The 11,639-nt window shown below is 41.5% G+C and overlaps 1 protein-coding gene across 1 annotated transcript in view; it reads left to right on the top strand.

Moving 5' to 3' along the window:
* Positions 1-1,091: 1,091 nt before the first annotated feature.
* Positions 1,092-11,639, top strand: part of LOC138954998 (nephrin-like) — a gene marked incomplete at its 5' end in the record, with an annotated part of 25,127 nt that continues 14,579 nt past the window's right edge. The window contains 3 exons of the mRNA XM_070326727.1: positions 1,092-1,269; positions 3,766-4,059; positions 5,847-6,116. Of these exons, the coding sequence (XP_070182828.1) occupies positions 1,092-1,269; positions 3,766-4,059; positions 5,847-6,116 (742 nt within the window). The remainder of the gene's footprint in view (positions 1,270-3,765; positions 4,060-5,846; positions 6,117-11,639) is intronic.

Genomic DNA, 11,639 nt, shown 5'->3' with positions numbered 1-11,639 from the left:
GGGTTACCGATCAAACCGGCGCGGCCCGAACTGAAGTCGTTGCGCTGCCGTTATCGTGCGCAATTCTGGTAAAAACATGTATTGTTAAAAACATATTAACATCGTCCGTATACATAATCAGTTTTAATATTTTAGAAAAATTATTCACATCAAAATCATGAATCCTTTTATAACTTGATCATTCCTAATCTTAATTGCCATTCACTCCAGCACTAAAACAAAGGCCAGAGATGAGAAAGGCCAACCATGCCGATTTCCTGAATTTGCTTCAAAGGTTTCGGATATCCAACCCATATAAATAATGCAACTCTTTGTTGATCTAGTCATAAGACAAACGATTTGTGCATGATCATTCAAGACGCTATAATCCTCAAGTGTAAAGTCCTAGGCAAAGAAACCTTCCTGGAAATGCATGATGACGTTACATGGATCTTGATCCTCACAGTTGACAATCCGTACTAATCAACCTGCCGTATAATGCTACCGTTGTTTTAAAATATATCAACAGCAGTTACACAGAAACACCGTTCTATACCTACCTTTAAAATACAGTTCCAACCATTTACCACCTCAACGAGTCAGTTTTTGCCACAACATGCTATTTCTGATTTGTTAAGCAAGTAAACAAATACAATAACCAAAAGCGTGCATTATGCCATTGTGGAAACTGAGTTGTGCTGACGTCGAGTTTAATATGTGAGAATCGTGCCGGTGTAATCACGTAGAAGCCAGACAGCTTTTGATAGACACTATTGATACAGCCAATTCATTAAATTGGGTTAACAAATGTATTGTTTCAAAAAAAAAAGGTTGCTTAACTTTCGGGCTTTAGTATAGTTTTGACATCCGCAGGTTGAAATGCCTCCAGCTTGTCTGTTCACACGCGTGTATGTACGTGTACGTGTGTGTGTGTGTGTGTGTGTGTGTGTGTGTGTGTGTGTGTGTGTGTGTGTGTGTGTGTGTGTGTGTGCTCTGCCATGTTATCACCAGTCTAATCATTAATCAATCATAAATAACTGTATAGCACAAAGAATGAGCATCGAGTACGTTAAGCCAGAATGAGGGACACTCGTTGAACTTGTATTTTGCAGAGTGCTTCAGGTCCCAGTGTGGCTACTTCAAATTACAGCTCAGGCTCTAGTGCTAACTTCGTCAGTGGCGCCTGTACATTACCAGCTGCCATGCCAACAACTACAGGGACCTACAGCTACACCGTCATTATATCTCCTGGACAGAGAACGGTCAACCTGCCAAACAGCATCACTGTTGGTGAGTAGGACAACAATATGGACAAACAATGAGAGAAAAATACAACAGCAGTAGCAGCAACAACAATAGCCACAAACAAGTCGCGTAAAGCTATACAAAAACATTTGGTAGATCTGAGATAAACACTAAACACTAAACAAATAGCCAACACTGTGACTACATGCAATAAGGCTTCGATAGCCTACACGCGAAGTCTTGAGACGGGTCCAGCTCAGCTCCGTAAAGCATGCGAACACAGTGCCTTAGTAAGGGTGGGGGTGGGGGTAGGGCACTTTTTGCAAGATTTTGACCAACAATCGATTATCTTTGGTTATCCAGTGTGATGATGACATTTAGATTGCTGAATGGTGTACCTTTCAAATGCAGTTTCAATTGTTATTCTGTGATCAGCCGTTTGCTTGCAATAAGCGATTGAAATGAGTGAAAGGTAAGCCACCAATGACTTTATTGGCCGCCATTTGCGTAATTTGCCAAAATTCGCTACGTTTTTACATCATATTATTTTTTTTTTCAGCCAAGCTTGACCACATTTTGCACACAGACCTGCAGTATCATTAACTTTCGTGTGTTCTAACAGAACATAGCTGTTATTTACTGTTGTGGATATATTAGGGATTTAGGCAGGAAAATACTTGGTATATCTGGTGGGACAGAAATCATCCGCAGTGCGAGGTAGGAAGTATTTGGTAGAACACATTGCAGGAGTAACCTTTAAAATCATAATGACCAAATATGAACTTTAACACGCTGTTAGTCGACATTTCAATTTTTTTGCGATTTGTGTGGATCTATGGTTGGTTAAGGTGCTCCTGTTGGCCCAGATCCTCTGACTTCAGCCCTTAGGTTTCTTTCGAGGTTACCCCGCCCTTAGTTCTTGGCTCAAATACCTAACCCTGGGAACACATGGGGTATTTCTTACCGGGGGGGTCCCACCCCGGGGCTAGAGCTTTTAATGCGGCTCTTACTCGCATGGTGTAACTGTCATCGGTTACGTAGGGCATTTTATAGGGTTGTCAGTGCCATGTGCCACCCACCACTACTAAAGCAAACGTGTGCAAGATTGTATGTTACACGCTTTGATGCTGAAATCAACTATTTTGATTATGCATTTATTTCTGAAAAATGTTTACCTTTACATACATTCAGTCACTACCTTAAACACTTATGTTTTCAGTATTCATTTCAAGTGATCACGAACGTAGACAAATGGGTATCAATGTGTCGTTACATTTTGTTGTGCATTCTGAATAGTGTGCCAATAGGCCTTGGTCAGTCAACCACGTTTTATCTGTGTACTTCGTGTTTGACGGAAAAAGAACACCAACCCCGTTCTCCTGTATATAACTGAAGGCCACATTTTCTTCTTCATTCAATTTCTGTTTTCAAACGCTTCGTCAACTTTCCACTTACACGACAAGCTCCCTCTACCAAGCTTCAATTAAGAACCCTGAATACGAAAGGTCAAAACAAAACAATATGTACTACTTTCACTATAGTCGTCTGCAACGAAAATCAAAAATGGCGAAACGCTTTGCTACGTACACAGAGGACAACATTTCAAAGAAAAGATCGAACCTTACTAGGAAAAAGTTGCATAGACAGTTCCGCGCGGATCTCACCACGTATCAACGTACATCCGATGCTCAGGACCTACAGGTGACGCTTTGGCGATTGAGGCTTCGTCTTCAGCTCTAACACGCACACAGACAGTCAGGCAGGTCTAAATCTGCACCCGCGGTGTTGGAAGGTTTTGATTTAGAAACACTCAAATGTTACTTCGACGAGATAAACGAACCAAAAGACGAACGTGTGCCCTAAATTTGGAAACTATTCTTTCAAAACGGCACTGTAAAAACCATCAACATCGCTGTGAGAAAATAAACAATACAAACGCAACCAGTTCCCCTGTGGAACATTTCGGGTGGACTTTCACACGACCTGACCTACAAAAATCATCCGTGTTCGTTCGCGCTTTGCATTCAATCTGCGTTAGTGCGCGTGTGTGTTTGTGTGTTTAGCTTTCGTTGGCATGTGCTGTTTGGTTCAAAATAAGTTTATCTTATTTCATTGAAAGATTCAGAAACGTTGGTTGATACTTTGTTTAATGTATTCAACCAGAAAAGACACGAAACGCATTGAATCTATTTTCTGCGCGCATGCGTGTGTAGGGTATGCGTAAAAAGGCAATTGTGTTTTTCAGTCTTGTTTTGTGCCTGTTATTTCGTCCCCAAAAACTCATTTCTGTCTTTCTATGTCTGCTGTGAGACATAATCGCTATTACGAGTTAGTCGTGTGACAGAGAGTTTTCTTGCACACTCGACTGCTGCTGTCTCACTTCGGCTACGCCGTCGTGAGACATCTACAGTCTCGTGTGAAAGAAAACTCTTTGTCACACGACTGACTCGTAATAGCGGGTATAGTAACGATAGTTTGTCTTCGTGAGAACAAGGACATGCTCTTTGCAAATCATTGATGCTGACTTGTCCTCTTTTTTAGCACGCCCATCCGCAGACCCAGTGATAACCTGTGTTACCGCTCAGGGACAGTACGTGCCTGAAAACACCGACCTCAACTGCAACTGTTCCGCCTCTGACCTTGGCAACCCCAAAGGTCGTCTCCGTGTGTACCGTGGTGACAGCGAACATATCAGCGGTAGCTATGGAGAGGCCAGGGTGGCGTTTTCAGAAGCCAGCGTGAGTCGTGACGATGACGGGGCCGTGTTCAGGTGTGTGGTGGAGTGGGCCACGACAGACAGTCCCAGGGAAACGTCCTTCACTCTGCATGTCGCGTGTGAGTTTGCTGCTTTTCTCGTGTGTTGTTAAGGCCAATATCTTCCTTACTTAGTCGGCTTCCATTAATTTACTTTTCACAAATACGAGAAATACGTGACATGTTTTCCTTTACACTGATTCCATCATCCCTACTCCTGTGATGTCCCTGTCGGCACTGAGTTTACCGTGTATCTCCTTTAATTACCACTGAGGTCCTGCCTTGTTGTTCGCAATGCAACATGAGGCTTACGGCTAAGTTAACTACACCAAGCCTATTCTGTCTAATATCTCTATGTGTTCCTGGTATTGAGAGCAGTGAATACACCAAACATTTGCTAAATGGAGTTCCTAAATTGGCCTGTTTCGCATCTGCTCACGTTGAGGATGATTTCTGAAAACAAAGTTTTTCAGTAAACAAGATCGGGAATACAGAGCAGAATAGTTGTCCAACAAAACTTCAGGTCACCTATTTTACTTAAGTCAGTTATTTTGTTGGCTTAGTTACGATAGCACATTTGATTTAACCATCGCATGCATGACTAAATTACAGATACAAGATACAAGATACAAGATATTTATTCACCAATTTTGCAAAAGGATTTCATCTTGGCACGGCACGGTAAAAATAAAATAAAAACCAACCAGACACATATGCAGACACACATCACCATGCATGCATACATATGTACATTACACTGTCATGCACACACAGACACAACTCACACACACACACACACACACACACACACACACACACACACACACACACACACACACACACACACACACAATTATTTACATACTCACACATAACCAGCCACATATCTACATCACAAATTCACATCGTCGCCTTGTAAAGGTAAAAACCATATCAGTTTAAAAGGGGTGCCAGTAATATCAATACAACATTAGTGAATACTAGAACAATACCTAAAATTTATAATCCATTTAAAAGTAAGTAGTACACGTAATTATTATCATTTAGTCAGATCATCACATAAAATTATATAATCATAATCTAGCCAGTTAGACAGTTTAAAACAACAGTATTAACAGACTATCACAGATCTACTCAAGCACCTGAACCTAGAGTCGCATTGCACAAAACTACTACCAACACAGAACTACTCCAGCACCTAAAAATTGAGGACCATTCCACATTGCACATATTTCCACTATCACAAGTTATGAGAACAGTAATGGAATGCAGTGAAAGGACTAAGTAACAAAAGAACCCCCCCCCCCCCCCCCAATCCTATAACTACAGTATATTACAACGTCTTCACTACAGGAGTTGTCAGTACAGCATGGGGAATGAAGCTAGAGCGAAAGCGACTAGTTCTGGCTTTCAAAGCTCTGTAGCGCCTACCAGATGGAAGAGGCTCGAAGAAGTGGTTTGCCGGGTGGGAGGGGTCGCGAACAATCTTTCCTGCTTTTCGACCTGAGCGCAACTCAAAAATAGAGGCAACGGAAGGGAAGTCACAGCCCGCGATTTTGGAGGCTGTCCGCACAATGCTCTCCAGTAGCTGCTTCTCTTTCTCAGCCAGTCTCTATATAATATTAATAGTTTGTGTAGGACAGACAATTCCACGAAACAAAACAAAGAGAAAGACACACATGTTATTTAATGGATCACGCTAACCCACTGTGAATGCGACCTGTTCAAGGTAAACATTTCATAATTGAAATGCTCTGTAACATTAATCAATATTGCATATATATATGTGTTTACTTGTATACATCACGATGACATTTCTTTGTTAAATGTGCATTTACCAACCGTCCTACGTTGTATTGTTCTTTCAGACGGGCCATCCATTGCAAATCTAGCGCAGCCTGCAGTGTTTGACCTTCACCCCACAAGTCCCGGTTCTCTGACCTTGACCTGTAACGCTGCAGAGGTCCAGCCCAGTGTCCGGTACAGCTGGACTGGACGTCGTTGTGTCGGTGTCACACAAAGCACGTGCAGCTTCACCCCCACCACAAATGACGACGATGACATCATTTCCTGTACTGCAATCAATACCGTGACCAGTGTCAGCAAGACGTCTGTGACTCGGACACTGCGCATCAACTGTGAGTCCAGTGGTAGCGTTAATGTTGCACTGTAATTATCACGGCGGACACGCGTTACAGCTAAATACGTACCCAGAAATATGTTACGCCTGATACTTTGTATTAGAAGACGAATGCGATGGGAATGTTTGCTTGCTAAAATGTAACTATTTAAAGGGCAGCTGTCGCGTTGCCTGGCCACAAAAATGCGCGTTTCAAAGTATTCTGGAAAGACCCAACGAAAGACTATTGATTTGGCCCAGTAGAGACGGGAATACCTCTTCAATTACTCAATCAACGAGTAAGTAGGAAAGATGAACTGAAGGAGAGAGAGACTGAGTGACAGAGGGACAATAAAGTTGAGCTAGGGTGGACATTGGGGGGGGGGGGGGGGGGGTGTCTGAGGTGGCGAAATACATGAAACGAAACTCTGTTATTGTTAACTTTCTCCGCCTATAATGTAAACTTTCTTCCATTAAAAAGTATTATATAGCTATTCTGATGAACACGTGGGGGAATTCGGGGACTGTGATTGGATGGTCTCTCCAGATTATCAAAGCATAATGCTGCGGAAGTCGGCCATTTTTCTCAATATCCAAAAGCATATTTACGAAAATGGCCGACTTTCTTATCTTGTAACTCCACACCGTAAATACCCCACTTCCCCTCTGAAGTATTGATGCACAACCCATGGTACTAACATTCATGTAGTCGTTTATAACTGAGGTTGAAAAATTCGCTTTATGACGAGACAAGTATAAATGCCATTCGCCCAAACTGGAAACTCGTCGCTGCACGGTCTGCACGCTTTGTACGGATTAGCTGTTCCAAAGTCAGTGAATAGCCTGCGCAAATTTAATGCGCATAAGAAACGGCGTCTGCTATCAAAACCTGCTGAGATCAACGCATCGACGCAAAAACTGTCATTGTGTAAGTTTGGAAAAACAAATAAAGGTCTGAACAGCTATATAATCGCTATTGTGTTTTCAGCGTAGCAATAGGGTCCGATATTTAGACTCGAACAAGTATAATGCGACTCGTCTTCGACTCGTCGGCATTATACTTGTCTCGTCTAAATGTCGGACCCTATTGCTACGCTATATACACAATAGCTGTTAATATCATCTCTTGAGTCTTGTGTTATCAAATTTTCAAAGTCCCCCAGTAACTGTTCGATATAATTTCAGTTACACGAGAAGTTGCACTGTTAAATCGATTTTGAGAGCCACAACCCTGCCCTTTAACAGATTCAGTACTTAAATAAAACAAGATATGTTAGAGTGTTCTGTTTTCAACAGTGTTATTTATTTTACATTTAGATAGGTTTTCTGTCTACGATAAAGAGCAACATGTAGAAACGTAGTCCAGTAGGTCGACAACCACAAACACTGATTTTGAAGATCTTGTTACATTTAGTTTAGATTTGACTTCATGTTTTAACATATATTGGGAATTGAGACTAGGGTGGTGGTGTCTGTTTGTGAGTGCGTATAGAGCGATTCCAAGAAAACTACATAACACAGTACATACACATTCTTCCAGAAGATATTCCAGATATGTCTTCCTTGTTCGATGCATTTCTTTGTTGACGTCATATCCGGCTTTTATTGAAAGTTGAGATGGCACTAACACGCCCTCTTTTAAAAACAAATGGATTGCAATTTTGGTCTAGCAGTCTTCGACGAAGCCCGGACTATGGGATTGCATTTTTGCTTGAAAGCTTAACAATTAGTTAATGAATTTGGTCATTAAAATTCTCAAAACTCTAATTGAAATGTCAATCTAAGTTATCAATTCTTATTATTTATCATTTCTGAATCCAACAATATATAGATATGCCATGTGTGTGTGTGTGTGTGTGTGTGTGTGTGTGTGTGTGTGTGTGTATGTGTGTATGTGTGTGTGTGTGTGTGTGTGTGTGTGTGTGTGTGTGTGTGTGAACTCACCAATGTCAACTGTTTTCTCGGTGGCTCCAGGGTAGACCTGCACCCTGTATGTACAGGTACCCGTGGTGTCCGACAGTCTGTCAGTGAAGTCACAGGCCCCTGATTTGTCCTCGAGGGTAGGGTTGGTTTCGTTGAACGGACGTTGGGTCGCAAGCCGAGTGTACTGTCCATTCTATCACAGCGATTACAACATGTAATGTAGTACGCCCATGTCAACATCGTAATGTCAAATTAAAACAAACGTTTATCATGGTTTCTGAAAACAAAGCTATTACTGAATGTATATAGGAACAGGATTTTGAACGATTTTAGCAGTATAAAAAAAATGGTTTCTCTTCTAACTCAACTAGCGGATACGTTTGTGAAAACAATATGTCAATGCTTTTCATATGTTCAATAGCAAGCCCTATGTAATTTCTAATCTCATGGCAAGGAAAGAAGACTATTGAGTTAATTCATGTATGTGGGAGGCTTGGGGTTCAAATAATATTGTCACATATATTTTTTTCAAAGTAATTTAGTCTTGGCGGGCAAACCGTAACGTTCTCTAATTTCTGTATTTGATGCGACACCATGCAAGACATTCATCCAAACTCGTCCAAAGAGTGTTTGGGGACAACAGTTAACTTTGCATGCAATAACCACGACGCCAATATGAGTAAAAGACAATACTCACTCCATATCTTCGTGACCAGACACATCTGTACGAGAAGACCTTTGTGATTGGCACCGTGCCGCTCACTGTCCATCCACCGCCTGCGTTGCTCAAGTTGACTGTCAGTGCTCCTAACACTGCCTTCACTGTAACACACACACACACACACACACACACACACACACACGCACACACACACACACACACACGCACGCGCGCGCGCACGCACACACGCACGCACGCACACACATACACAAACACACACACACTAACACTAACACACCCACACGTGAACACACACACACACACACACACACACACACTAATTGTTATGAAAAAACAAAACGCGCATGTGTAGATATATTTGTACTGGCATTGGCAGGAATGTACAACAGTACGTGAGGACAGATGCGAATCAAAATTGAAACTCGTCGAACTGTAAGTCACTTATGCTAAATTACACAATATTGCCTCATTGTGTAATGTTGCATAAGTGACTATTATGTATACGTTACACCTCCGTTCATCCGTGGTATCGCGTGGTAGCTCGTCGAGAATGGGTCAGAGCCTCGAATGACGTCATCATATTCATTCACTCTGTCGAGACGATATACCACGCGATTCCATGAATTCCATGAATACATCGGAGGTTTTTGCTCTGAAATGTCTTCACAACGTACAGATAATTATTAACGACATAATCGTCATCACAATGAGACAGGTACTACATACTTTGCTTGTCGTCTGCTACGAATGTAGCCCTGGTGTTTGACAATTCATTGACCGGCACAAATGTACAATCAGCTGTCATTTTGCCACTGAACCTTGTTACTTCTATTCACTTTTGTGTTAACATTGCAACGGCAGCCCAGAAGAGTGTTCTCGCTGTTTCAAGACACATGTTTAGCTGCCACTTTCGAGTGGCTTGCTCTACATCACTGCCTATAAGTCTAAAATGATAATATAGAGTTGTGAACAGAGAAGGACATGCAAACACAGCGGAAACCAAAAACATTTGACGCGCATGCAGACATAAAAACACTTCATAACGAAGTTACACGCAAAACGAAAGAGACTTTGACGTCATTTGTTTTTGTTTCGTGAATGAACCCAACAAAAACAAATGGCACCAAAGTCTCTTTTCATTTTAGGCTCATAGGTCTAATGGCAGTAAAACAGCTAAAACACTCTTCTGGGATGCCGTTACAATGTTAACAAATAAGTGCAAAAAAGAACCAAGGTTCAGTGTCGACATGACAGCGGATTGTGCATTTATCCTGGTCAACAAAGGGACGATTGGAGCTTCTATACACTCCGTGTCAACCACCTGGGCTCGATTCGTAGTAGACGACAAACAAATCATATAGTACCTGTCTTGTAATGACGTTTATGTCGGTATAGATTATCTGTACGTTGTGATGACAATTCAAAGCAAAATTTAGCTTTGATGGGACATGGGATATATACGTTACACTTCCGATTAATCCATGGCATCGCATGGTATCTTGTCTCGACGGGGTGAATGAATACAATGACGAGCGATGTCATCATATTCATTGACCCCGTCTCGACAAGATACCATGCGATTCCATGGATAAATGTGTGTGTGTGTGTGTGTGTGTGTGTGTGTGTGTGTGTGTGTGTGTGTGTGTGTGTGTGTGTAAGTGTGTGTGTCCGCTTGAGTCCTTGAGAGTGAATGCATGCGTGTGTTTGTGTGTATTTGTTGGGAGGGGGTCAGTGTGTTTGTGTGTGTGTGTGTGTGTCTGGTGTGTGTGTGTATGTGTGTGTGTCTGTGTGTGTGTTACATCCGAAGGAGTTGATTCTGGTGTGGACACGTGCAACACAGTTGCCTTTCTGTGACATATACGTACGGATTATCCTGCTCAGATGACATTTATTCCTTGTGTACTGTCATTCGCGATACACAGCCAACATAGAAGACTGTTCAGGTTAATCTTTTGGGAAACAACTACCCAGCGCCAGCAAACCAAGTAAACGGGAAGAAGCAACTGATAGATCCGAAAGACCGTACGGTACATGGACAAAACACACGTATGCAGTGTGCTCAAAGTCGTTATGCTTATCAGACCACCGATAACACGTGAATGTGTTGACATCTCAAAGTTTTTTGAACATGCTTGATTGTAGCCTAGATCGTGGACTGTTCTTGCATTTAGTCAAATTTGTTTCCCACACAAAAGCTTTTCTAGTTATTCCTCTCAATTGAAACAACTCTCCTGACAGGCACTTTAAGGTTTTGCTTCTTCCAAAGCGTTACAGAACAAAAGCCTAACACAGAATTGTCCTAAACCTTGCGCTGACATACAAACAAACGTGTACAAAAAGAACGTAAAAGTCTGCGACGTATTGGCGCTCGATTAAAACCACGAGGTTTTGTGTCATTTTGTCAGCACTTTGTCATGTTGACGTCAATGAAATTGCGTAATAGTGACGCAAATGACCAAATCACGTTCGTCGCGGCCATGTATAAGCCAAGAAACACGTTCACGAAAAACGCGTGCAGAAAGTGACAAGCTAGTATAGCGCGCTTTGTTGCTATTCTTTTCAACTCTCTGAGCTTGCTCATTTAATCCAAACATTAAATATCTACATGTTTTTTTTAATCAGGTAATTAATAAGATGAAATCAGTTTTGATTCGATTACTACTATTTCTGTGAACTTTGTATACATGTCATGATTGTAACCTTTGTTAAAATAAACTTATGTTTAAAAGATTACTACTATTTTAATTTTGATGATAATTTTCAATGATGTTTAATGAATGTTTAAGCCTAGATGCTAAAATGCAATCACATAGTACGGATTTTGTCAAAGACTGCTTGACCAAAATGTCAATCAATTTGATAAACAAATGAGGGTGTAAAAGTTGCACCTCAACTATCAAAACAAGCCGGATAATTATGACGTCATCAAAGGCTTTT

Source organism: Littorina saxatilis, unplaced genomic scaffold (assembly GCF_037325665.1).
Source record: "Littorina saxatilis isolate snail1 unplaced genomic scaffold, US_GU_Lsax_2.0 scaffold_946, whole genome shotgun sequence".
Lineage (NCBI taxonomy): Eukaryota > Metazoa > Mollusca > Gastropoda > Littorinimorpha > Littorinidae > Littorina > Littorina saxatilis.
Note: the sequence above shows the minus strand (reverse complement) of the source record. Positions and strands in the feature narration are given on the sequence as shown.